Here is a 24,800-nt window from a genome sequence, read left to right as displayed (position 1 = left end):
TAAGGGCCTCTAACAACTTCTCAATCTTAGAAGACCTAAGGGCCTCTAACAACTTCTCAATCTTGGAAGACCTAAGGGCCTCCCTCTAAGTCTCTATATATCTCGGTAGACCTTAGGGCCTCCGTGTACGTCTCAATATTCGAAGACCTAAGGGCCTCCCAATCAGTCTATATCTATCTCGGTAGACCTGAGGGCCTCCGTGCACGTCTCAATCTTAGAAGACCTAAGGGCCTCTAACAACTTCTCAATCTTAGAAGACCTAAGGGCCTCTAACAACTTCTCAATCTTGGAAGACCTAAGGGCCTCTAACAACTTCTTAATCTTAGAAGACCTTAGGGCCTCTACAAACTTCTCATCTTAGAAGACCTGAGGGCCTCTTCAAACTTCTCATCTTAGAAGACCTTAGGGCCTCTACAAACTTCTCATCTTAGAAGACCTTAGGGCCTCTACAAACTTCTCATCTTAGAAGACCTTAGGGCCTCTACAAACTTCTCATCTTAGAAGACCTTAGGGCCTCTACAAACTTCTCATCTTAGAAGACCTTAGGGCCTCTACAAACTTCTCCCCTTAGAAGACCTTAGGGCCTGTACAAACTTCTCTCTTAGAAGACCTTAGGGCCTCTACAAACTTCTCGTCTTAGAAGACCTTAGGGCCTCTACAAACTTCTCATCTTAGAAGACCTTAGGGCCTCTAACAACTTCTCATCTTAGAAGACCTTAGGGCCTCTACAAACTTCTCATCTTAGAAGACCTTAGGGCCTCTACAAACTTCTTATCTTAGAAGACCTTAGGGCCTCTACAAACTTCTCATCTTAGAAGACCTTAGGGCCTCTAACTAACTGCCCATCTTAGAAGACCTTAGGACCTCTACCCACTGATCTCTTGGTGGAAGACCTCAGGGCCTCCGCATATTTCACTAACTTGAAATACCTTAGGGCCTTCACCGATTACTCTCGCTCATCTAGGAAGCTAGACGACTCGAAACCCCAGCACGGGAACGGGCCACGGACCCCAGGGCGACGGAACGCATCTCGAAAAGGACGAGGGGACGGCGGACCACCGGGCGACGAAACGCATCCGAAGAAGGACGACCCGAGCCGGCGTACGGCGAACTGGAGCAGATATTCTCAATTGCCAACACCAAAACCCCGTTTTACCTCTTTGTACCCTTATCTACAATAAATTGTTTTGTCCAAGTATAACCTAACTATCGGCCTTCTCCTCTGGAACCCGGATCGAGAACTTCCTTGCAGCAACCACCTCAGACAACAAATAAATATCTGACACGAACCCTGGCCATCCTTGAGCCCCGAGGTATGACTAACCGTCACAGTGGCGCCCGAACAGATTGAAGTGGTTGCAAGGAACAGACCGACACCGGCAGAGTTATGTCCAGCTGGGTATACCTAGCGTCGAAAAACGAACTTACGGAATACGCGAAAGAGTTCGGATTAGACACGTCAGGGAAAAGCGAAGAGCTAAGACGGCTACTGGCAGCGTTTGCCAAGAGGACGGATCATAACGAAGAGGTCAGACAACGGCTCGCCGATCTAACGATAAGGTACAAGAGGGACAAAAGTCCGGCAAAAGATATCATACCGGAAATCGTAATATTAGAGGAAGAGGAGCAAGGACAGCAGATCGCCGGACCAGCGGTGAGATACAGAAGGGACAAAAACCCGGCAGAGATAAGACCGGAAAGCAGAGAAGAGGAGCAGAGCAGCAGAGCAGCGAGGAAGCAACAACAAGCGTAAAAGCTCGGATCAGAGCAGCGAAGAAGGAGAAGCTAAACGGAACGATGGAAGGAGAAAAAGAAAGGAAAATGGAGTGGAGGATGGAAACAGTGGTGGTTGAACGAGTACGGAGCTGGGGAATCCGATACCAAGGGACAACGAACCCACTGGAATTCTTGGACAAAATGGAGCAGTGGGCGTCCGGGTACGGTATTCAGGAGAACCAGCTCATTCAGACCATGCCGTACATATTTGAAGGAGCCGCCATAGACTGTTGGAACACCACTCCAACCAAAATAAACACATGGAAGCAGCTAACAACAGAACTACATGAGTACTTCCTGCCTCCAAGGTACGAGGAACAGCTAAGAACGGAGATCGCACAGCTTAAATAGCGGGATTCAGAACCGGTGAGGGAATACGCTATGGGATTAAGAAAGCTGATGCGATTCACGAAACTGTCAGAAGAGGAGAAGCTCGACCGCATATTTAACAACTGTAGGAGCAAGATCAAGCTCTACACGCGGAGATCAGGATTTAGGTCGCTGACGGGAGTTCCTCAAACTAGCAGAGGAAGTAGAAGAGATCGAGGCAGCGGACCAGCCGCGACACAACCAACCAGCACAGCGGCAAATACGGCCGGAAATTTGTATGCGATGCGGCGGGACAGGCCATGCGGCGCGCACATGCGGCAACCCGCAACGGTTATTCTTCTGGGTATGTGGACGAAACGACATCAGAACGACGGAATGCTGCAGAATGGGACCGGGAAACGCAGGAGGCCTGAGCAGATAAAGCTGGCAGCTCAGGCGACAAGACTAGAGCCAGCACCAGGAAAGCAGCTGAGTTGCGACGGATACCAAATAACCGCACGCATCAGGGTCGGAAGCAGAACGGCGAAGGGAGTAATAGACACCGGAGCGTCCCGAAGCGCGATAAGTATGAATAGGTACCAAGACCTCAGAAAGCAGGGCAGGTGGAGCGGAGCCCGAGCCGAAATCGTAAGGGACGACAGACCTATAAAACAACGGTATTACCCACGGAACCCGAAGCAACAAGCTATAATTAACGAACAGGTGGACGAATTGTTGGCATTAGGGCTAGTGGAGCCATCGCGCAGCCCATATAGCGCACCAGTACTGTTGGTAAAAAAGAAAAACAACACGTGGCGGATGTGCATAGATTATCGACTGTTGAACGAAAGAACGGAGAAAGACGCTTACCCGGTACCAAGGATGAAATATATACTGGACCAATTAAGGGAAGCAAAGTTCATAAGTACGATAGATCTGAAATCCGGGTACTGGCAGATACCAATGGAGAAAAACAGCCAGCAATATACGGCGTTCACAGTACCAGGACGGGGGCTATTCGAGTGGAAGGTAATGCCATTCGGATTGACGACAGCTCCAGCGACATTCCAGCGGGCACTAGACACAATAATAGGCCCGGAAATGGAACCATTTGCGTTTGCCTACCTAGATGACATCGTGGTCATTGGACGGAGCAAACGAGAGCATCTGGAGAAACTGGGGGAAGTGTTCAGAAGACTGCAAAGGGCGAACCTAAAGATAAATCCAGAGAAATGCCAGTTCTTCCAGAAAGAACTGAAATATTTAGGACACGTGGTGACCGACAGAGGAATCAGAACGGACCCAGAAAAAATAGCGGCAATCCAAGAGCTGGCGGCACCGAAAACAACGAAGGAAGTGCACAGTTTCCTAGGGATGGCGTCATGGTATCGAAGGTTTATAGCTAACTTCACGGAACAGGCCGGAGCGCTCCAAGACCTCCTGAAGAAAGAAAAAAAGTTTGAATGGGCCGAGAAGCACCAAAAGTCGTTCGACAGTAAGTAAGGAAGCTAAGTAACGTGGAACGGAACTACAGCGCCACCGAAAAGGAATGCCTCGCGATATATTGGGGCATCAATAAGTACAAAATGTACTTAGAAGGCTACCAATTTGTGGTGGTTACGGATCACATGGCACTGAAGTGGCTTAATTCAATAGAGAGTCCGTCAGGAAGAGTCGCGAGATGGGCGTTAAGTCTCCAACCCTTTCAGTTCGAGGTGCAATACCGAAAGGGAAAATTGAATGCGGTAGCAGACGCACCATCAAGAGCACCAAGAATCGAACTAAAAGCCATCAAGGAGGCAAAAGACTGGCTGGAACAAAAGCTCGAAGAAGTAGAGAACGACCCAGGAAGCATAGAGTTCATGAAAGTGGGAGATCGACTTTATAAATTAGGCGGCGATAGCGAGGACTCACAGCCATGGAAACTATGCGTCACAAAGGAGGAGATACAACAGGTGTTGGCAGAGAACCATAGCACGGCAGAAGCAGGTCACTTAGGCATCTACAAAACGCTGAAACGGGTCAAGCAAGGATACTTCTGGCCACGACTGGGAAGGGACGTGAGGCGATTCGTCAGGGAATGCCAGTGTGGCCAGCGATACAAAGTTTCCCAGCAAAAACGGCAGGAAAAATGTTGACACGGATCGCGGAGGCACCCTGGGTGACGATGTGTGTCGATTTTGTCGGACCACTTCCCCGCACTAAACACGGGAATACCACGTTGATCGTAATAGTGGACAAGTTCTCGAAATGGGTAGAACTGGCTGCAATCCGACAAGCAACCGGCGAAGCGTTCTTAAAAGTATTCAGAGAAAGGGTAATAGCGAGAGTCGGAGCGCCAAAAATACTGATCTCTGACAATGGTGTCCAGTTCACAGGGCGGAAAACGAAAACCGCTATGGAGAAATGGGGCGTGCGACAACAGTTTACAGCACCGTACACGCCGCAGGAAAACCCAACAGAACGCACAAACCGCACTATAAAGACAATGATAGCGCAACTAGCGGAGCAGGAGCATACGAAATGGGATGAGCACCTCCCCGAATTAATGTTGGCATACAATAGCAGCACGTCGGAGTCAACCAAATTCAGCCCGGCACAGCTGATATTCGGGAAGGAGTTGAGGCTACCCAACACAGTATTCGACGCCGTAACAGCCGGATCAGGGCTGGCGGGAGAAAATATAGGTACAAGATGGAAAAGGCTGAACAACCTGAGGGAAGAAGCCACGGCAAATATGCAAGAAGCGGCGGAAAAACAAAAACAGCACTACAATTTACGCAAACGGGAATGGAAGCCGGCGGTAGGGGACATGATATGGTGCAGAACACACCCACTATCCAACGCAGCAGACCAGTTCAACGCCAAACTCGCGCCAAAATATGACGGGCCATGGAAGGTAGGAAAATTCATATCCCCGGTCATAATACACGTACGGAATCCAAAAACCCATAAAACAAAACGCGTATACATTGGGGACACAAAACCACACCTGGGGGATAAATCAGAACCAGAAAACACAACACAAAATACACATAACACAACACTAAAATACACACACAACACAACACTAAAATACACACACAACACAACACTAAAACACACACACAACACAACACTAACCAAACCGCATCTGACAGCACTAAGGTTTAAACATTACAAAACACTGAAGAGATGCCAATTCAGCAAAAGTAAAAAAGCTCTTCGAATTCTAATTACAGGGAAGATGCAGCGGCTCCAGGAGAGTATGAAACGGTTCCGGCAGCGCCACGCAAACCTAGCGGCAGCTACCAGAACGATGGCAATGGTGGAAGCATCGGCACTGCCAGGGGGCACACGGAAGAGGACGGCGCCAGCGAAGATGGGCATAGCGAACGAGGAGACAACGGCAGCACCAGGGAGAAAGCGGATTGCGCACACGCCGCCAGGGACAACAGAGGCAGGAGGACGAGGCCAGACAGCAGCACCGTCAGCACGCCACCAGTCGCCGATGACACGGCCCTCATGCGCAGTTGCCAGCGCACGCTCGGCACCGCCGACAGATCGGGCACAACAACAAGGCAGCCAAGCACCAACGGCAGCCGCAGGCCAGCAGCAGGCGCCACCACGCAACGACCAAGGTCGACCGACAGCACCGGCCCGACCACGATCACCATCACGCAGCCACCTGGAACAACCGACAGCGCCGGTCCACCAACGAGGTCCAGCGCACAACCAAGGCCAGCAGACAGCGCAGACCCAACAACGATCTCCACCGGGCAATAGCCGCCAACCACGCCCGGCAGTACAACAGCAGTCGCCGAGACGTAGCCGGAACCGGAACACACAGGCAGAGGAGCACGAGCGCCAGACCAGGGAGAACAAACGCCCGCATCCGCCAGAGATGACAGCCACCTCACCCGACCGTGACGTGATTGATATCGACTCGTACGATGGGAACACGTGGGGATGGAGGATCCCAGCGGGAGTACAATTGTCGATGGAGGCCGTGGCAGAAATAAAAGGGAAACTAGAACGGAAAAAGTACGGCCGACAGCAAGCATGGATCACGCAGGATGGAGAGAGAGCCTGGCGCGTCGTGGTAACAAGAACCAACCAAGTGACGCTGATGGAGCACAGCGCCAACAAAAGGAGGGGGGGGGTGGTGTGACGTTTAACGCACAATAAATAAACAAATAGAACTAAGAATAAGAATATAGAAATAAGAATAAGAACAAACATGAAGTCACAAAATACAAAGAACAAGAATATAGAAATAAGAATAAGAACAAACATGAAGTCACCAAATACCAATAAGAATAAGAACAAACATGAAGTCACAAGACATGTAGTAAATAATAAGAAACCAGATTAAAACATGAAGTACAACAATAAAATGAAATCAAACACAACACGGAGAACACCATTTGAATTATATGCGCGCGCGCGCCATGATCGCGCCCAAATGGTCACACTGGCCCAAGAAGGGCCTGGCCACACTATTATGGCAAAATATCTTCGGGTGCGGCGGTCACACTCGACCCTGCCAGACCCCTATATAAGGCGAGCCTCAGCCCTTGGAAGGCATTCAGTTTTCGGCCAGCGATCGGCCAAGTCCTCTAACAGGAGCAAGGGTAAGCCAACAGGAAGGAGCCGCCCAAGGAGCAAGGACGAGTAAGGTATATTGGTAAAGGTGGTAACTAATAGTCGGACCCCGACCATATCTTACGTCTATAACTTGTGGAAGACCTTAGGGCCTCTCTGTACGTCTCGATATTGGAAGACCTAAGGGCCTCCCTATAAGTCTCGATATATCTCGGTAGACCTTAGGGCCTCCGTGCACGTATCAACCTTAGAAGACCTAAGGGCCTCTAACAACGTCTCAATTTTAGAAGACCTAAGGGCCTCTAACAACGTCTCAATTTTAGAAGACCTAAGGGCCTCTAACAACGTCTCGTTCTTAGAAGACCTAAGGGCCTCTAACAACTTCTCGATCTTAGAAGACCTAAGGGCCTCTAACAACTTCTCGATCTTAGAAGACCTAAGGGCCTCTAACAACTTCTCGATCTTAGAAGACCTAAGGGCCTCTAACAAACTTCTCGATCTTAGAAGACCTAAGGGCCTCTAACAACTACTCGATCTTAGAAGACCTAAGGGCCTCTAACAACTTCTCGATCTTAGAAGACCTAAGGGCCTCTAACAAACTTCTCGATCTTAGAAGACCTAAGGGCCTCTAACAACTACTCGATCTTAGAAGACCTAAGGGCCTCTAACCACTTCTCGAGCTTAGAAGACCTAAGGGCCTCTAACAACTTCTCGATCTTAGAAGACCTCAGGGCCTCTACAAACTTCTCACCTTAGAAGACCTGAGGGCCTCTACAAACTGCTCATATTAGAAGACCTTAGGGCCTCTACAAACCTCTCACCCTAGAAGACCTTAGGGCCTCTACACACTTCTTCTGCTAGAAGACCTTAGGGCCTCTACAAACTTCTTCTCTTAGAAGACCTCAGGGCCTCTACCCACCGATCCCTTGGTGGAAGACCTCAGGGCCTCCGCATCCTGCACTAACCTGAAAGACCTTAGAATCTTCGCCGACTACTCTCGCCCCTCTAGGAAGCTAGACTACTCGGAGCCCCGCCCGGGAACGAGCAACGGACCCCAGGGCAACGGAACGCATCTCGAAGAGGACGAGCGGACAGCAGACCACCGGGTGACGAAACGCAGCCGAGGAAGGACGACCCGAGCCGGCGTACGGCAAACTGGAGCAGATACTCTCGACGGCCAACACCAAATCCCGCTGTCCTATTTGTACCCATACATATATATAATAAATTGTTTGTCCCAGTATAACCTAACTACGGCTTTCTCCTCTGGAACCCGGATCGAGAACTTCCTTGCAGCAACCACCTCAGACAACAAATAAATATCTGAGACGAACCCTGGCCATCCTTGAGCCTCGAGGAATGACCTAACCGTCACACTACTATCACAGAGGTTTCGAAGTACTGATCTCAGGTACATATTGTTTTCGCAGATTTCAGGTACATTGCATTTCGACAGACTTGTGTTTAATTCCTCTATGTCAACAACCTGTTCCGGCGCTGCTGGTTTCGTGCCTATTCCTAATGACTTTATTTCTTTCCAAGTGTGTGAGGTGGATGCTGTTGTTTGGAATCTACTGCTATAAAAGTTAGTCTTTGCAGAGTCAATTAGTTTGGTCACCGTCTTTCTCAGTAATTTAAATCGTCCATAATGTTCTGGCGTCCTATACCTTTTCCACTTTTGGTATGCGTCATTTCGGGATTTTATTGCTAGCTTAATGTCATTATTAAACCAAGATTTGACGGAATGTTTAATCACTTTTGTTTTGACCGGAACAAAGTTTTCGTATAAATAGCTGATGTTGTTTTGAAAGTGTGCAAGTTGCTGGTCTACTGTTGGAGATACGAAAATATTATTCCAGTTGCACTTATCAAATTCAGTCATAAGCAAGCCATAGTCAAGGTTCTTAAAGTCTCTAAATACTATCGATTCGACATTGTATTGGAGGTCAAAGTTGTAGGTCAAATATATAAGGTCATGTTTTGAGAACGAAGGCACGATGAGTTGGTCAAACAGATATACTTTTTTAGCGTCAGAAACAAAGAAGACATCTAACAAAGAGCTGCAAGTTCTGCTGAAATGTGTTGGAAATACAGAGTTTACCAAGTGCATGCCTATAGATTCAAATTCATTTTTGAGATGTGTTTCCCTCAGCATGTTGCTATTCAGATCTCCAGCTACTATAATGTCTGCATAATTTAGCGATATATCTCCTAGCAAACTAATTATTTCATTATAAGTAATATCACATCGTGGGCGGTAAATGCATCCAATAAGGATTTTACTTGATGCAAATTTATTGCTTATATTCTATATTCTATATATTCTATCTGACTATTATCCGGATGCTTACATACGAACTTTATCTTTAATTTTTTAGACACAAAAATTGCTACACCCCCCCCCATGACTGACACGATCCCCACGGTAAACATAATAACCATCACATGAAATTAACAAGTCACAGAAATCTTGCACAAACCACGTTTCAGATACGCATATGACATCTAACCCAGAATTGACAAACATATATCTGAACTCCTCAATTTTTTTCGGCAGACTTTGAGCGTTTATGTGGCAAATTTTAAGGCCAGATCTCTGCTTTGCAAGTATGCGCAGCAAGGTATGGCTATGGGATACATCTACATTGCCTTCCATTTCAAGTATATAAGAAGAATTACCTGTTGCACAGATATTATGCATAAATTAAGGCATTGGAAACATACTAAAAAGGACATAAAGAAAACATAGCGACCTACATTAATTTTAAATCTAATAAATATTATAGTTATGTGTAAACATAGGGGATACAAAATATAGTGAAGCTTCTTATTCTCGAAATGTGCTCTTATCGGCGCCGCCAGCATCGTTGATCAGCTCAGAAAGCTCATGTGAGCTTTGCACATATCGAGGTTCCCCTCCGTCGCTCAGCTTCACGTACACCACACCACCTCGTGTAAAAACACCTGTGATCTGGTTGTGCTTTTTGCATCGCATTGCCTCTTTGAATATATCGTAGTTGTGCTTTGTCAGCTGCTCATTTAGATATATTAGAGCTGGCGACTCAAACCCGATCAGCTGCAGGCTTAGTTGTTTTTTATTATTTCGCCGGTATGCCCCTATTGCTCGCATTAGCTCCGCCTTGGCGAGCACGTGCTCGAATTTTATAATTATGACCGGGTCTACAAATGTTTGACCCGATCGACGTGGCCGTGTGCGGAAAACGGTCCTTACAGGAGGAGGCGGGGTTAAGTTCAGCGAGAAGCACAGCTTGTGGTTTTCGCCCTCGACCTGTGGGACACCATGCCAACGCAAATTGGTGGCGACCGCAGCTTCCTCTTCTGCGTTGCATTTGGCTGCCAGCCTTGCGTCCAAGTCCACGACTTGCTGCTTCAACTGTCCTACAAGGCCACTGGCAGAGCCCTTTGCTGACAATTGGCTCCCCAATTCCTGGAACCTTTGCTGCAGCTCGTCTACCTTCTTTACCTCATTCTCCAGTTGAGTGACTCTTTGAGTGAGGTTGGACATCTCTGCTGCCATCGCCTGGAACTTCTCCTGAAGGTTGCAGAGAACGCGTGCCTCACTTTCCCGCAGCTCCTTGGAAAGGATATCCTTCTGCTCATCAAACCTCGCATTGATGAGTTGAAGCATTTGAGTCGATGTGGCATCGGGCGCTTTCAACTCCGTGTTGGAACGCTCTCGTAGTCTCTTAGCAGCAGACATGTTGTTGTTGTTTTGTAGATTGAGTGCTTTTGTTGAATTGAGTGATTTTATAGTGTTTCGGATTCGCGTTTATTGCTTTGTGTTTTTGTTGAGTGTTTTAATAGTTTTGTTTTTGTAAAGTGCCGGTGTAGTTTGTTTTCTACTCTTCAACGTTTGTGTTATTGATTTGGTTTGATTTTAAAGAAATTAAGTTTTGTCAGCTTTTAAGACAACACACTGTCTTAAATGCACAAAATACTTATATTTTACGACTTTATGGAGCTATGTGCTGGAACTCAGCAATAGAATTAGTGTCTTTGTATTGATATTTTAAGTTTTGTGCGGAGGTCGAAATTTCACGTCTTTCTCTTTGCTTTCTCTCTAAGTGTGTCGTGTGTAACGTGTGTAACGTGTTTGCGATATAAATTCCTTAATCAATTTCTTGATTTAATATCAGAATTTGATTTTTTGCTGAGGGAAATTGTGTTTCTCGGACAACTTCGGAACGAGCGGGAAGTACTGTGGCATTATTTTCACCAAAGTGAAGTATTTGCAATTCAATTGGATAATTTAAGTTGTTTGGATGAAGAATTAGTGAGTCGCCTCTTTGAGTAAAATCTAGTTGACAATTGTATTGTTTTATGAAATCAATACCTAGTATGCCATCACTAGGTATTGGGAAACTTTGATCGACTAAACAGAAGTCGTGTGGTATAATATATTTGCCATTAGTGAGTTCTACACTGGCTAAACCTGTTGAAGATATTGTGCCTTCGCCTATTCCCGATATTTCGGTGTGTACTTTATCATTTATTATCTCAAATTTATCTATATTATCTTTTAATATAGATATGTCTGCACCAGTATCAAGTAACAGTGTATAACATTTACCTGTACTTTTGTTTTTTATTTTTATAAAAATGCTTAGATTGAGGTTGACTGTTTTTATTGAGCTAGTTGTTTGCTCTAAATATCTGAAGGGTTTTGTTGGTTTTCCGAGTGGGTTTGGACCAATCGGACATTGTTTTGGTTGTTTCGGGTTGATCCGTTGTTATTTCCGTTGCAGTTGTTTCCGCCGCGGTTGTTTCCTCTATAATAATTATTATTATTATTATTGTTGTTGTTGCGATCCTTTGTGCTGAACTTATCAGCATGTTCAGCTGAAAGTCCTTCATCTATATATGAAGCTTCTAGGAGCTTCCGTAAATTGTCGATATCTGTAGTAAACTTCTCGGCAGTTTTGCCTTTTTGGACAGTCTTGGCCATTTTGGCCTTTATTACATCGGATGTTTCGCCGACTATTGTGTCCTTCAGTTTTTTGATTATGTCGTTTATGGTAGTCTCATTTTAAACCCTGTATAATGTGGATCCAACAATTTTGGACTTAATGACCTCTACAGCAATGTGTTCAAATGTCCCTTTAGTTAGATTTACTAACTTCTTATGTTATGAGTCGTTGTAGGTGTAATTTCTGGCAATTGAATTCTGGTATGGCACTAGAAATTTCTTTGATATATGCCCTTTGGGCAATTTTCGTCGGCCATGGTTATTGTATTATTTAGTTTATTTTCCTCTGACTTGTCTGAAGTGTCTGAATCTTCTGATTCCAGATCAGTGTAGGTTGCCGGAATAGTAAGATTATTTAAATCTTCTTCTTCTATTTTCGGGCTTGCTTCAGGTGGTTCCTCAGGTTCTTCTTCGTCTGATTCTGACGATTCAGGATCAGGTACAGCGGAGGCTGCTATTGGTATGGTTAATATGGTTGGTACCAATATCTCCAGACCGAATTTCTGTCTAACAGTTAATAAATTGGACCGGAGGCGTATCAGAAGTTTAGATACTTGTGTCCAATGATCCTGAGTTAACCTATCTCTATCTATGCTCATATATTAGTAATCTCGCTGCGTTAAAGCACTCTACCAATATCCAGACGTGTTTCCTGATGGTGTTCTTCTGAATTGGTCTATTCTGAGCTAAAGATTTGTATGACTTGTCAAAATTTGTTTTTATATCTGCCAACTCTTTATAAATTTCATTCCAGTCCATCCCTTTAATTTAGCCATACTTCGAGTTAGAAAATTGGATATTTGTGTTTTTGTGTTTTATTGTTGTGTCATTTATTGAGTCTTTAGTTCTTAAATATCTTATCCAGGTCGTTTCCCCGGCTTATATATTTTTTCTGTAAGCATCTACTGTGCAGTTTGTAAATTTTAAAAAAGAAGTTAGAGCACATAATAACGACAATGATTATAAGGAGTATATGCTCCCAATATAGATCGATGTTACTCGATTCTACTTTGTTGATGACGTTTGCAGTGGAATCCACGGTTTTGATATCTAGCATCATTTTTGTTGTTATTTCATATACTTTGGGTTCATATACTGTATTATTTTGAATCTCTATACAAATTTTACTGATCCTATTAATTCCATTATGCCCATATGCTACTGTAATGCAGTTTTCATTAATTAGCTACTTCATTAGAACCTTGAAACAGACCACTATATGTGTAATTTTGTGTAATTTGGCTTGAATTTTGCTTGGATTATTTTGGTAATACGACTACGGTCACACCGACCGTAAAAGGTAAACAAAAAAAAACGGCCGCCATTCGCGGCGTATTATTATGAATTTCTGAATTCCTCGTTGAAGTATTATTGCATAAATAAATGCAGAATCCTTTAAATTTATGTTTTTAACCTATAATGCTTAAAATTTTTTAAATTATTACAAAAAAAATAATTTTAATTAATTTTACAGCGCAAGAACCTTGCTACCGCAAAACATATTATTTTTGCTAATTTTCTAATATATTTTCAGTTCAAAAAACAAGCGAAATGATATAAAAATAAAATTCTCATTGTGAGACCATACTGTTAATGAGCTGGCTAATACATTTTTCAATTACAATTTTCTTCATTAAACCCGTATTTTGTTATCGAGTATCTAGTATATAATATGTAGATCTATCGATTATCGCGGCAATGAAGTAGCTAATGCATTATTCTAATGCATTAGAGCGGCATATAGTCGTCTTGCTCGCACTTGTGTAAAACGCTATAGCGCTGTCAAATCTTTAATGAATTCTCTAATTAATGCGGCAGTGTCATGCCAGTATTACGACATGTTTTTGGTTCTATTGGAAATTTGCAATTTTTGTTGAATTTACTTTCGTCTTCTGTAAAATGTTTGCTGATCACGTTATCGCGCATCTGGTTTTACAAAATTCCTACCTAAGTTTCCGCATAGCTTTACAGGCTACACTTCTAATCGGGCAGAAAAGATTCCGCTCAATTTTATAATGGGTGGCAAAAAAAAAGGTGCATCACAGTGCACTCGCAAAAAATTGTGCAACGCAGTGCATAGGTTTGTATGTTCTGCTGTTTCCGGAGTCCAGTGTCGTACGTGTCAGCTGGTCGTCGCCGGCCTGGCTTCGCTGACGCTCCCTCGAAGGTGTAAGAGGCGGCCTGCTACTCACACTTGTCTTAATGTTGTAAGGGTTTCAGCTGCTGATGTCCTGGGCCTATGGGCTCAGGCGGTACCGGTGCTGGTCTTCGCACAGGTTAATGTTGTAAGGGTTTCAGCTGCTGATGTCCTGGGTAGTCGATCGGGCAGGATTGTGGTTTTATTTTGGATTGGTTGATTGTGGTTTTATTTTGGATTGCTTGATGAAATAGGTTTCGGAGAGGACGGTTTTGTTGTTCACGGTTATTATTGGTTTGGATTCTCCTTCGGTTTAAACAACACTATGTCCCATTTTCCCACATAGTGGAGGAACATTTCCCATTGGCACTCACTGAAGACGCTAGATTTTCTCCAACGATGCAATGCCAGTATCGGCCATGATGATTATCGAAGTAGTTTTGTATCTCAACCGCTATATCTTCCTTTCTTTCGTTAGCCTGGTCTATTGCTCTGAACGCTGTCTCGAATGCGTCCCATTCGAGGTAAGCAGGCATATCACCACGCCTTATTCCTTGCGACATTTATATTTCTTTTCACTTTTTTTACTGCAGGTTTTGTATCACGGTCACGGTCGCCATGAAATACCTTCGTCATTTTATTGTCCACAATCCCCAAGGATAAGATTTTGGATTTAAGTTTATTATTTAGTTTTATTAAATTGAAGCAGCCATGGTGCCGCTTCAAAGTTCCAAGAGTATCTTTTAATATATTTTGAGTTTCTATTAGGAGCAGCTATGATACCGCTCCAATGCTCAAAGAGTTTCTGATTTATACAAAGTTCCTTAAGTTATAATGTAAGCTAAGTCTCGTAGCTGCGCTGCTCGCAGGCGGCGGCAGAGAGACGGCTGTGTATATATATTCTTATGTATAAGGGAATGTACTTATGTACATTGGCTATGCGCTCACAAGTGGTGGCGCGAGGGGGTATGCGCGAGTAGTCCATTCGATACAAATATGCCCACACTAGCACTTTCTGAGTGCAGGCTAAGCCTTAGCAATCGGTTCATATTTCGGCCACTCAGGGTTTATGACCGGGACTTTGAAATGTGTAAACACTGCAACAATGTATTATAGTGCGCACTCTTTAAGTACTCTGGGTACAGTGCGTATTCGATATGTGCGCATACTACATCTCCCTCCTTTTAAAAAATAACGTAACTTAGTGAAGTTATTTTATACTGTTGGAGGGGGGCGGCTTTAAGCTGAAATGCACTCGAAATAAGAACACGTAGAACTTTCGGGTTTTTACGCGACGGGCGTCGATGTCTTTATTGTAGAAGGTAAATCGGTACTAACTCAATACAAAGAAATTAAAGCTAGGGAGAGCGGATTGGAAGCTCTTTGGACTGGAAGTCCGGAGGAAGAGGGAGAGAAAAGGAGAGCGTACGGGATCACACTGGCTCCCGAAATTAAACGCCTTTCTGGCGTGAACATTCTCCCCCCCCCTTGCGAGGATACGCAGCAAAAGTACCAGGAAGTATTAGCTCTGGAAAGCGTAGGATAACGCTGAGCGTTCGTCGGCATGTAGAAGAGTGTGGTGATCCTGTCCACACGACTGGCATCGGTCGCTACTTCGACAGGATCCTCCGGAATGGTGGTGGGCCAGGCAGTTGACGCAGTACTTCCTGTCGATGACTGTCTGGAGCCGTTTCTTCGCATCAAGCCGGAGAAAACGGTGGCACTTCCGAAGAGGATGGTTCCCTTGGCAGACTCGGCATTGGTAGGATAAAATACCTCGGGAACGTCTGCTCTTGCTATCGTCGTATGGAACCCAGTAATTGGAGGAATCGGCAGAAGTGGTCACTCGTGTGGAGAACGAGGAAATCCTTTGGATGGGTGCAGGAATTTGCGGTGCGTCATCACGAGGATTCGGAACACTGGATGAAGTGTTGCTTGGATGCAACAATGTGTGATGCCGACCGTGACAAGTAAGACAGCTGTGGGCGCTTGTGGAATTACGGAATGGATGACCGCTTGCAAAGCAATTTAAGCACAACTGCTTTTTCTCAATGTACGAAGTTCGATTTTCTATCGTCATCTGGAGGAAGCGTGGACATTTACGCACTGGATGGTTCTCTGCAGAACACAAATCGCATCTTTTGGATATGGGAACAATCCGCGTACTAAAGGATTTTAGTACTCGCGGTGCCACGATGGATTTTGTCGGGTTGGACGGACTGAGGCGTATCGTAGGAGGTTGAATAGAATTTATAGATTCCAGAGTTCTATGGCGCTCAGTAAGGAAAGAATCTAATTCTAGCCACGTCGGAATTTCGGTTTTATTTGGTAAGGACTGCTCCCATAATGAGAGCGTCAGCTTTGGAAGCTTCGTGGAACACAAATAAACCAATAGACAATCCCAATTATCCGTAGGAAGGCCGGACAGAGTTAGGGATGTGAGGCAATTTTGAATTGTATTCTGCAGCTCCTTCAAGGCTGCCGAGGATTCGCGTTCAATGGATTGTATGTTTAGTAATTTCTTCAGTTGGCTGTTCACCAACGCGCGTTTATTTTCGAAACGCTCAGATAGGTTTTCCCATGCTGAGCGGAAACCGTCGTTGGTCAGTGGCGAATTCGAAACTATGGAATGAGCTTCACCACTCGTCTTGGCATTTAAATAGAACAACTTTTCTACAGGGGTCAGCGTAGGATTGTCGATATAGACCGCTGTGAAAAGGTCTCGGAAAGTCGGCCAGCGAAGATAATCGCCCGAGAACACTTCCGTTTCGCACGGAGGAAGCCGACAGCCAGACGGAAAGGAATTTTGGGGCGCAGGAGGTTGGACTGGAGCTGCTTTAGCAGAGATCGTTTCGATCTGTTCCATGAACTTGGCGGCACACCGTTCATAAATGGAATAGGTGTCGTCGTATTTTGCCTTAAGAGTAGGCAAGGTGTCTGCAGCGCCCTCTAAACCAACTGAAATTAGCTCTGAACAAGCTTCGTACTCTGTCTCGACCTTGTCCCATAGCGCTCGGACTTGGTCGAGATGGATTTGACAAGAGTACTTGGATGGAGTGGGTGCTGCTGGATTGCAGACTCTGGACTCGAAGTGACTCAGACGGTCACAGATCAAAGTAAATTTGTTTGAAATTGAAGGAGCCATTTTGGATTTTTTTTTTTTTACAAAAAATGTACTATAAATATATATTAAAATTTATGTGTCGAAGTTTGATTGGGAATTTAGGAACCAATCGGAGTCGTAATAATTATTATATATAATTAATTTTGGAAAATCGTAGTTTTCCCGTATGGAATTTAAATCGGGAATATTTGAATTAATTCAATAATTCCGGTCAGCGGCGAAAATACGGTCACACTAATGCGGATACGGAAGCGCACTTGGATTTCTAACTTAATTAGTTAGTTGGAATTTTAATATAAAATAATTTACAAATTATTTTATTTATCTGGACTTATGTGATTGACCGGTGCTGTATTTCGGAACCAATACGTATGTATGTCTATTTGTGCACTTGTCGTATGCAAGTGCAAAATAGCGGAGATAAGGAGAGGCGGAAAAAATTGCCAAATATTGGAGCGTCGACTTGCAGACGATTATGTATGTACATATGTACATATGTATATTTAATTAGGTGAAGTTCAGCTCAGGATAGAGCAAGGGAGTAAATAGATAAATATACAAATGAAGTTGGCGTTGCGGTGAATATATTTATTTATAGGAGCTGTGGACTGTAATTATATATTATTTTTTTTTTTTTTAGATTTATTATACATATACTCAGAAGTAGAAGTAGTTGAAGATCAGTAGTGCGGACTGTATTGCAAAATATATGTACGTACGTACCTATATAAATGTAAATAAATGCAAGCGGAACACAGCGAACATAAAGGAATTTAGAACAATTCGGAACTGAAAGTTTCACTGTGGCTTAGGCATTTATTGAAACAAACACTTTATGAATTTTGGAACCCGTAGATCTAGTATAGAAATTATTTGGATATAATTTCTCGAATTGGGGAAATGTCAATGTTGACAGCGATTGTAGTCTTGTGGAGTGGACTGTATTGAATATGTATGTAAATGTAAATAAATGCTAGCGGGAACCCAGTTAACGAAGAGGAATTGAGAACTATTGGAATTAAATTCTCACTGTGGCTATTGCATTTATTTATTTATTTAAAGACACACTTTTGGATTTTGGCACAAATGTAGAAAATGAATACCGAATTATTTTGGATTTTTGGAAGGTATTATGCTGCCGTAGTGTCGGATTAATCGGACTTGGATTTAGACAATAATCATACAGAGAAGTTAAGACGAATTGAGTTTCGCAAAACCTAACTGTATGACCGGCAGCAATAATGTAATGGACTTATCTGGTGCGGTGTTAAAGCCACCGGAGCTGCTGGTGGATGAAATCCGGCTCGAAGGACCAAATGTTGGAGGGGGGCGGCTTTAAGCTGAAATGCACTCGAAATAAGAACACGTAGAACTTTCGGGTTTTTACGCGACGGGCGTCGATGTCTTTATTGTAGAAGGTAAATCGGTACTAACTCAATACAAAGAAATTAAAGCTAGGGAGAGCGGATTGGAAGCTCTTTGGACTGGAAGTCCGGAGGAAGAGGGAGAGAAAAGGAGAGCGTACGGGATCACACTGGCTCCCGAAATTAAACGCCTTTCTGGCGTGAACATATACTAAGGTTTATAATTAATACACTTTTTATCGTTTTTGCTATTTTTTTTGTTTTAGTTTTGTTAAAAATTTTTTTTTTTTGTGTATTGTTTTTTTTTTTTTATTCGTTATATTTATTACTCTACAATATATACATACACTACACATAAACGTGGATGGCTTAACAATTAACAGAAATAATACGAATCGGACGCCCAGCGGTACCGCCGTGTATTGTGTAAGTGTATTTATGTGTAGGTGTGGGTTTGTATTTAGGTATGGCCATACTAAATCCAAATTATGAAATAAAGATTTTTAACCTATCCTTATGAACTGTTTGTGTCTTACGTTTATCATTGGCTATTACTATATTATCTCTAGCACCTATTTCCGTTACTGTGTACGGACCTGTGTATTTAACATCTTATGACCTGTTTCGTTTTTTAACAAAACTTGGTCGCCCACCGATATATCTATATCGTTTACTCTATGGTCGTACAATAGTTTATTCCTATTCTTATTCGATTCTAACATAACCCTAGCTGTTTTATAAGCTAGTTCTAATCTATACTTAGATTCCTTAGCATAGTCATCTATATTATAAAGTGGTTCTATACTATCTATGCTATTGAAGTGTTTCGGTAAATTACTTGTTTTACCGAACACTAACTCATATGGACAGTAAGTATGTGCCATAGAGGAGGTCGTGTTGAAACAAAAGACGAAGTATTGAAGCCATACGTCCCAATCAGTTTTGTCAACCGATATGTAGGATCGTATATACTAATTAAAGGTTATGTGGCTTCTTTCTACTGTTCCAACTGTCTGGTGATGGTGTGCTGTTGATGTAATATTTTTGATTTTCAAATATTTGCACAGATCGTCTATGATTGAATTCTTATACTCTGTTCCCATGTCCGTAATGAACGTCTTCATTGGACCGTACTTCAGAATAAAAGATTCAAATATGGCTTTGGCTACACTATTAGCATTTCTGTTTGGAATCGGTATTGCAACTAAATATTTGGTTAGATCACATATTAATATGACTGCATACTCGTTACCATTTTCAGATTTTGGTAGTGGTCCGATGGTATCCACTATCACTCTGTCGAATGCATGTGCTGGTGTTTCTGTTAGTGTAAAAGGGGTCTTTGTGTGCTTTGTTACTTTAGCTTTCTGGCATTTTTGACATTTTCTTATGTACTCTTTTATGTCTTTGGACATATTTTTCCAGTAGTAGTGTCTCTGGATCTTGGCCAAGGTTTTTGTGATGCCGGTGTGACCTCCTTGTATTGGATCATCATGGAACGTAGACAAAATTGCTTCTTTATTTGTATCTTTTGATACTAGGGTCACCGGGTTGATGTCTTCAGTATCTTATTGCCCATTAATTTGAATTTATCTATTGATATTTTATCAAAGATATTTTCCCACGGTGCCACTTTGAGTTGGCTGATATTATGTATACCGGCTTGCATTGCAAGCCTTTGGAAAAATTGCCCTAAGTCGATAACTCCATTAGTATATAAATCGCCAACTTCATATCTTGCAATAATTTTCTTGCCATGTTTAAATAAACATAACATATCTTTTATATGCAAGGTCACTACTTTACGTACTTCGTCATTGTTTATGACGTCGTAAACGTTGGGCTTCGAAGCTTTATTTAAGGATTGCGTTGGCAATTCTTTTTCTTGATGTTCCGCGCGGAATTTTTGTCTACTTTGAAATCGTGTAGTGACTTTATTTATTGATCCAGTTATTTTTTGTAGTTCTTTGATGATTATTCTTGATAACGCATCAGCTACATAATTGTCTTTGCCCTTCAGGTATTCTACCGTAAAATCGAATTCCTCTAATTCAAGCCTCATACGTGTTAATGGTCTATGATCCCTTTTAATTGTGAAATGATTCCCATAAATATATGGTCGAAAATGTTTTATAGCCCAATGAAAAGCAGCTAATTCCTGCTCAGTAGTACTCTTGTTACTTTCTCCTTTAGTAAAGGATCTTGATGCGTATGCGATTGGAAGTTGGAGTCCATTATGGTTTTGAGTTAAAACCGCTCCACACGCTTGTTTACTTGCATCAGTTATTATGCAGAATTCTTTTGAAAAATCTGGATATTGTAACAAGGTTGGATTTATAAGTGCCGATTTAAGATGATCGAAGGCATTCTGGCATTCCGATGTCCATTCGAATTTTACATCTTTTTTGCATAACCTAGTTATGTAACGAGAATAATCGGCAAAATTTTTTATAAAGCTCCTATAGTAATTGCAAAATGCAACGAATCGTCTAGCGCTGTCCGCGTCATGTGGGACTGGATAGTTTTTTATTACGTCATATTTTTTGTCGTCAGGCAAGATTCCTTTATTTATGTCCCAAAAATGTGACTTCATGCATGAAAAATGAACATTTTTCAGGATGTCACTTTAGGTTGTGTTTCCTACATGTCTCAAAAACATCAGTTAGGTTCTTAAGCATATGTTTTTCGGAACATCCTATGACTATTAAGTCATCCATATAAAGAAATGCTTGTGACGGTTCTAATCCTGAGAAAGCAATTGTCATCATTCTCTGGAATGAATTTGGGGCTATTTTCAAGCCAAATGGTAATCGCGTGAAGCGATACGAGCCATTGCTCGTTGAAAATGACGTTATATCCCTGGAACTTTTTTCAAGTTCAATTTGGTGAAAACCAGACATTAAGTCTAGGCATGAAAAATATTTAGCTCTACCTAGCTAATCTAGAATATCATCAATTCTAGGTAAAGGGAATTTATCTGACAATAGTTTTTTATTGATTTGACGATAGTCAATTACTAATCGCCATTTTTTCTTGTCAGAGTCCGGGAGAGACTTCTTCGGAACTAATAAGAGAGGGCTATTGTAAGGTGAGACTGATGGTTCAACTATTTTGTCGTCTATCAGCTTTTGTACTTGGGCCTGAATTTCTTGCACTTGGCTGTGCGGACTTCTGTAATTTTTGATATATACGGGCTCGTCATCCTTTAGTCTAAGCTTTTGTTTGTAAAAGTTATTTGTTGTTATAGATTCGGTTTCGAGTCCGAATATGTATATCTGGTGCACAGATCTTTTAATTGAGTTTTAAACAAAGGCGGGAACTTTTTGGTTAATTTGCTCATAACGAATTCATCTCTTCCTTCGTTATTTTCTTTTATTATATCATAATTATTCAAAGTTTCATATTTGATATTATTTAAATTTACGATCTTAGTGGCATTTGTTGTATTTATAATACGGACAAAAGTATTTTTGTGATCGGATAATTATTATTATTATTATTATTATTTATTTGAAGATTTCTTCCTAACGCTACAAGTACAAAATACTTATAAGTTAATGCGCTAGTCACACAGGACAAGTTCCTTATCAGATCACATCTGTGGCGATCATGTTTTGACATCTGGCATCGCCGGGAAACTTCCCGGACTTATGCTTTGCCATCTGGCATTGCCCGGAAACTTCCCGGACTTCCAGGATTAGAGATTTATCTAAGAAGATACTCTGGTCACACTCTCTCATAAGCCCACGCTACGAAAGCCCACCAAAAAGAGATCTCTCACTGATATTCAATTCGTTTACATTTATCCTCTAATACAAGTACAAAATATAGATTAAACTGAAGCCCGTTCTCGTGTTTTAATAAAGTGCAACATATTAGCTTGGTTCAAGTAACCATAACTGGTGACCCCCGACAATTCGAACATCTGAAACAAAAGCGAACAAAGTCCAACTTACCAACCTCAACATAACCTAACACAATGCCAGACCACGAGGATTTCGTCGATGCGCAGGAACCATTGCAAATCCCTGATCCGAGTGCCGTTAACTCGGTATTTGCCAAAATGCCCTTCCCTCAACTAAATTCCATTACCAACATCGAAATGTTTTTCACCAAACTGGAGAGCTGGTTTTTGCTGCAAGGCCTTGGCGCACGCAAAGAACAAGAGAAATATGCGGCAGTAATCGCGTACGCCGATCCCAAATACCTCGATCAAGTGCACGATCTTGTCAATAACCCACCACAAACGAATCCGTACTCCACACTTAAACAAGCAATTTTGTCTAAATTTGCCGAATCAGAGATGGTGCGCCTCGACAGGCTTGCGACAGGAATTCAACTCGGCGACGGTCGTCCAAGCCATCTACTCAGCCAACTTCAGCAAACAAACGCCACCAATGACGAATCGGTTGTGCGTCGCTACTGGATCAAGCGCCTACCACCACCTGCACGTGCTGTAATCGTAGGCCTACTTGAAAGCTCTCCCAACACCACCCTCGCACAGCTCGCAACTGCCGCCGACGCTGTGATGGATTCTCTCAACTACGACACTTCAGACCACATGTGTGCGGTATCACAACAAAACGCCCACCATGCTTCACAGGAGGATCGCATCACACAACTAGGTAAACGCCTAGATGACAACGACAAAATTCTGCAGCAGATCAACAACAAGCTAAGTCAACTGCTTAGCACCACAAATCAACAACGCGGTCGGAGTTACAATCGATCGCCCAGCAACAACAGCTACCGGAGCAACACACCATCCAGGGACAACTCTAACCCTCAATTGTGCTGGTACCACAATAAATACGCGGACGGTGCCCAACGCTGCATCCAACCGTGCTCTTTCCACACCAACAACAGTTCAAAAAACTAAGCACCACCGTTGGAAATCCACAGGGCAGTTCCGACGGTCGTAACGCAAATGCCCCACAACGCCTACCATTGCTCAAAGTAAACATCTGCAGAATTTCGTCCTCTAACCGTCTCTTCGTTCCAGACTCCACATCGGGAAAAAGTTTTCTCATCGACACTGGAGCTGACGTATCCGTTATACCACCAAACACAATCAATCGGCACATCGCAGCTGCTAACAGCCATACACTATTCGCAGCCAATGGAACAGCAATTCAAACTTATGGAACCACTCGCCTTACGCTGGATCTCGGTCTACGTCGCCCTTTCACATGGATTTTTACCATAGCCGACACAAAAATCCCAATCATTGGTTCAGACTTCTTGCAGCACTTTAATCTACTGGTCGACCTTAAAAACTCAAGATTAGTCGACGTCGAAACACGCCTATCATGCTGTGGAATGTTTAGCCAACAATCAACCTCGGAGATCAGGACATACAACATTCACTGCGAGTTCTCCAAACTACTGGAAGAATTTAAGGACATCACACAGCTCAACTCAAGTCCTCCACAAGCAACAGCCACCAACGTCACACATTGCATCGAAACCAAAGGATCTCCACCATTCGCTAGGCCCAGAAGGCTTACTCCAGAAAAATTCCTAGCAGCAAAAAGTGAGTTCCAGTACCTAATCAACCTTGGCGTTTGCCGCCCGTCAAAGAGCCCTTACGCCTCCCCGTTACACATGGTCCGTAAGGCCACTGGTGAATGGCGTCCATGCGGTGATTACCGAGCCCTCAACGCAAAAACCACCCCAGATCGGTATCCCTTACCGCACATACAAGACTGTACTCATATATTTTACGGGAAACACGTTTTTTCAAAGATCGATCTAAACCGAGCTTACCATCAAATTCCCATCGAGGCCCGAGAGATTCCAAAAACGGCCATAACTACTCCTTTCGGTTTATTCGAATTCACCCACATGACATTCGGGTTGTGCAACGCGGCACAAACATTCCAACGATACATGCATACTGCACTGTCAGAGATGGATTTTGTCTTCGTTTATGTCGATGACATTGCGGTCGCATCAGTCAACATGGAGCAGCACCAACTTCACCTCCGCCAAGTTTTTGAACGACTACGACAATTCAACCTCACCATTAATCCAGCAAAATGCAGTTTCGGAAAAAAGTCGATCGAATTCTTAGGACACCATATCGACTCAAACGGCATCAAACCACTGCCAGAAAAAGTCAAGGCCATCTCGGATTTTCCACTGCCCAAAATCGCTAAGGAGCTACGCAGGTTCTTGGCAATGATTAATTTTTACAGGCGATTTTTGCCAAATGCAATCCAGCACCAGGCACCACTAAATCAACTCATCCCTGGAAATAAGAAGAATGACTCAACTCCAATCACTTGGACTGCCGCCACCATCAACAATTTCAATGAGTGTAAACGAACCCTTGCAGAGGCAACACTACTCGTCCACCCAGCACCGACTGCGCCACTGTCTCTCTGTACAGATGCAAGCGATTTCGCAGTGGGAGCCGTGCTACATCAAGTCGTCGACAATCAGCTACAACCAATGGGATTCTTCAGTGTAAAACTAACAGAAACGCAACGCAAGTATAGCACATACGATCGAGAGCTC

The 24,800-nt window shown here is 43.2% G+C and overlaps 2 protein-coding genes across 2 annotated transcripts in view; one reads left to right on the top strand and one right to left on the bottom strand.

Annotated features, from left to right (window-relative positions):
* LOC108081262 (aminopeptidase N) overlaps positions 1–24,800 on the bottom strand; it is a 791,205-nt gene that overhangs the window by 38,673 nt on the left and 727,732 nt on the right. The window lies entirely within an intron of this gene.
* LOC138928630 (protein SPT2 homolog) lies at positions 4,861–6,199 on the top strand. Its single transcript, XM_070285981.1, has 2 exons — positions 4,861–4,984; positions 5,307–6,199. Exons 1-2 carry the CDS (start codon positions 4,968–4,970, stop codon positions 5,848–5,850), a joined length of 561 nt encoding a protein of 186 aa, XP_070142082.1. The 5' UTR covers positions 4,861–4,967; the 3' UTR covers positions 5,851–6,199.

The sequence above is a fragment of the Drosophila kikkawai genome, chromosome 3L, assembly GCF_030179895.1.
Source record: "Drosophila kikkawai strain 14028-0561.14 chromosome 3L, DkikHiC1v2, whole genome shotgun sequence".
Classification (NCBI taxonomy): Eukaryota; Metazoa; Arthropoda; class Insecta; order Diptera; family Drosophilidae; genus Drosophila; species Drosophila kikkawai.
The sequence above is the reverse complement of the archived record's forward strand: the minus strand, read 5'-3'. Positions and strand labels throughout refer to the sequence as shown.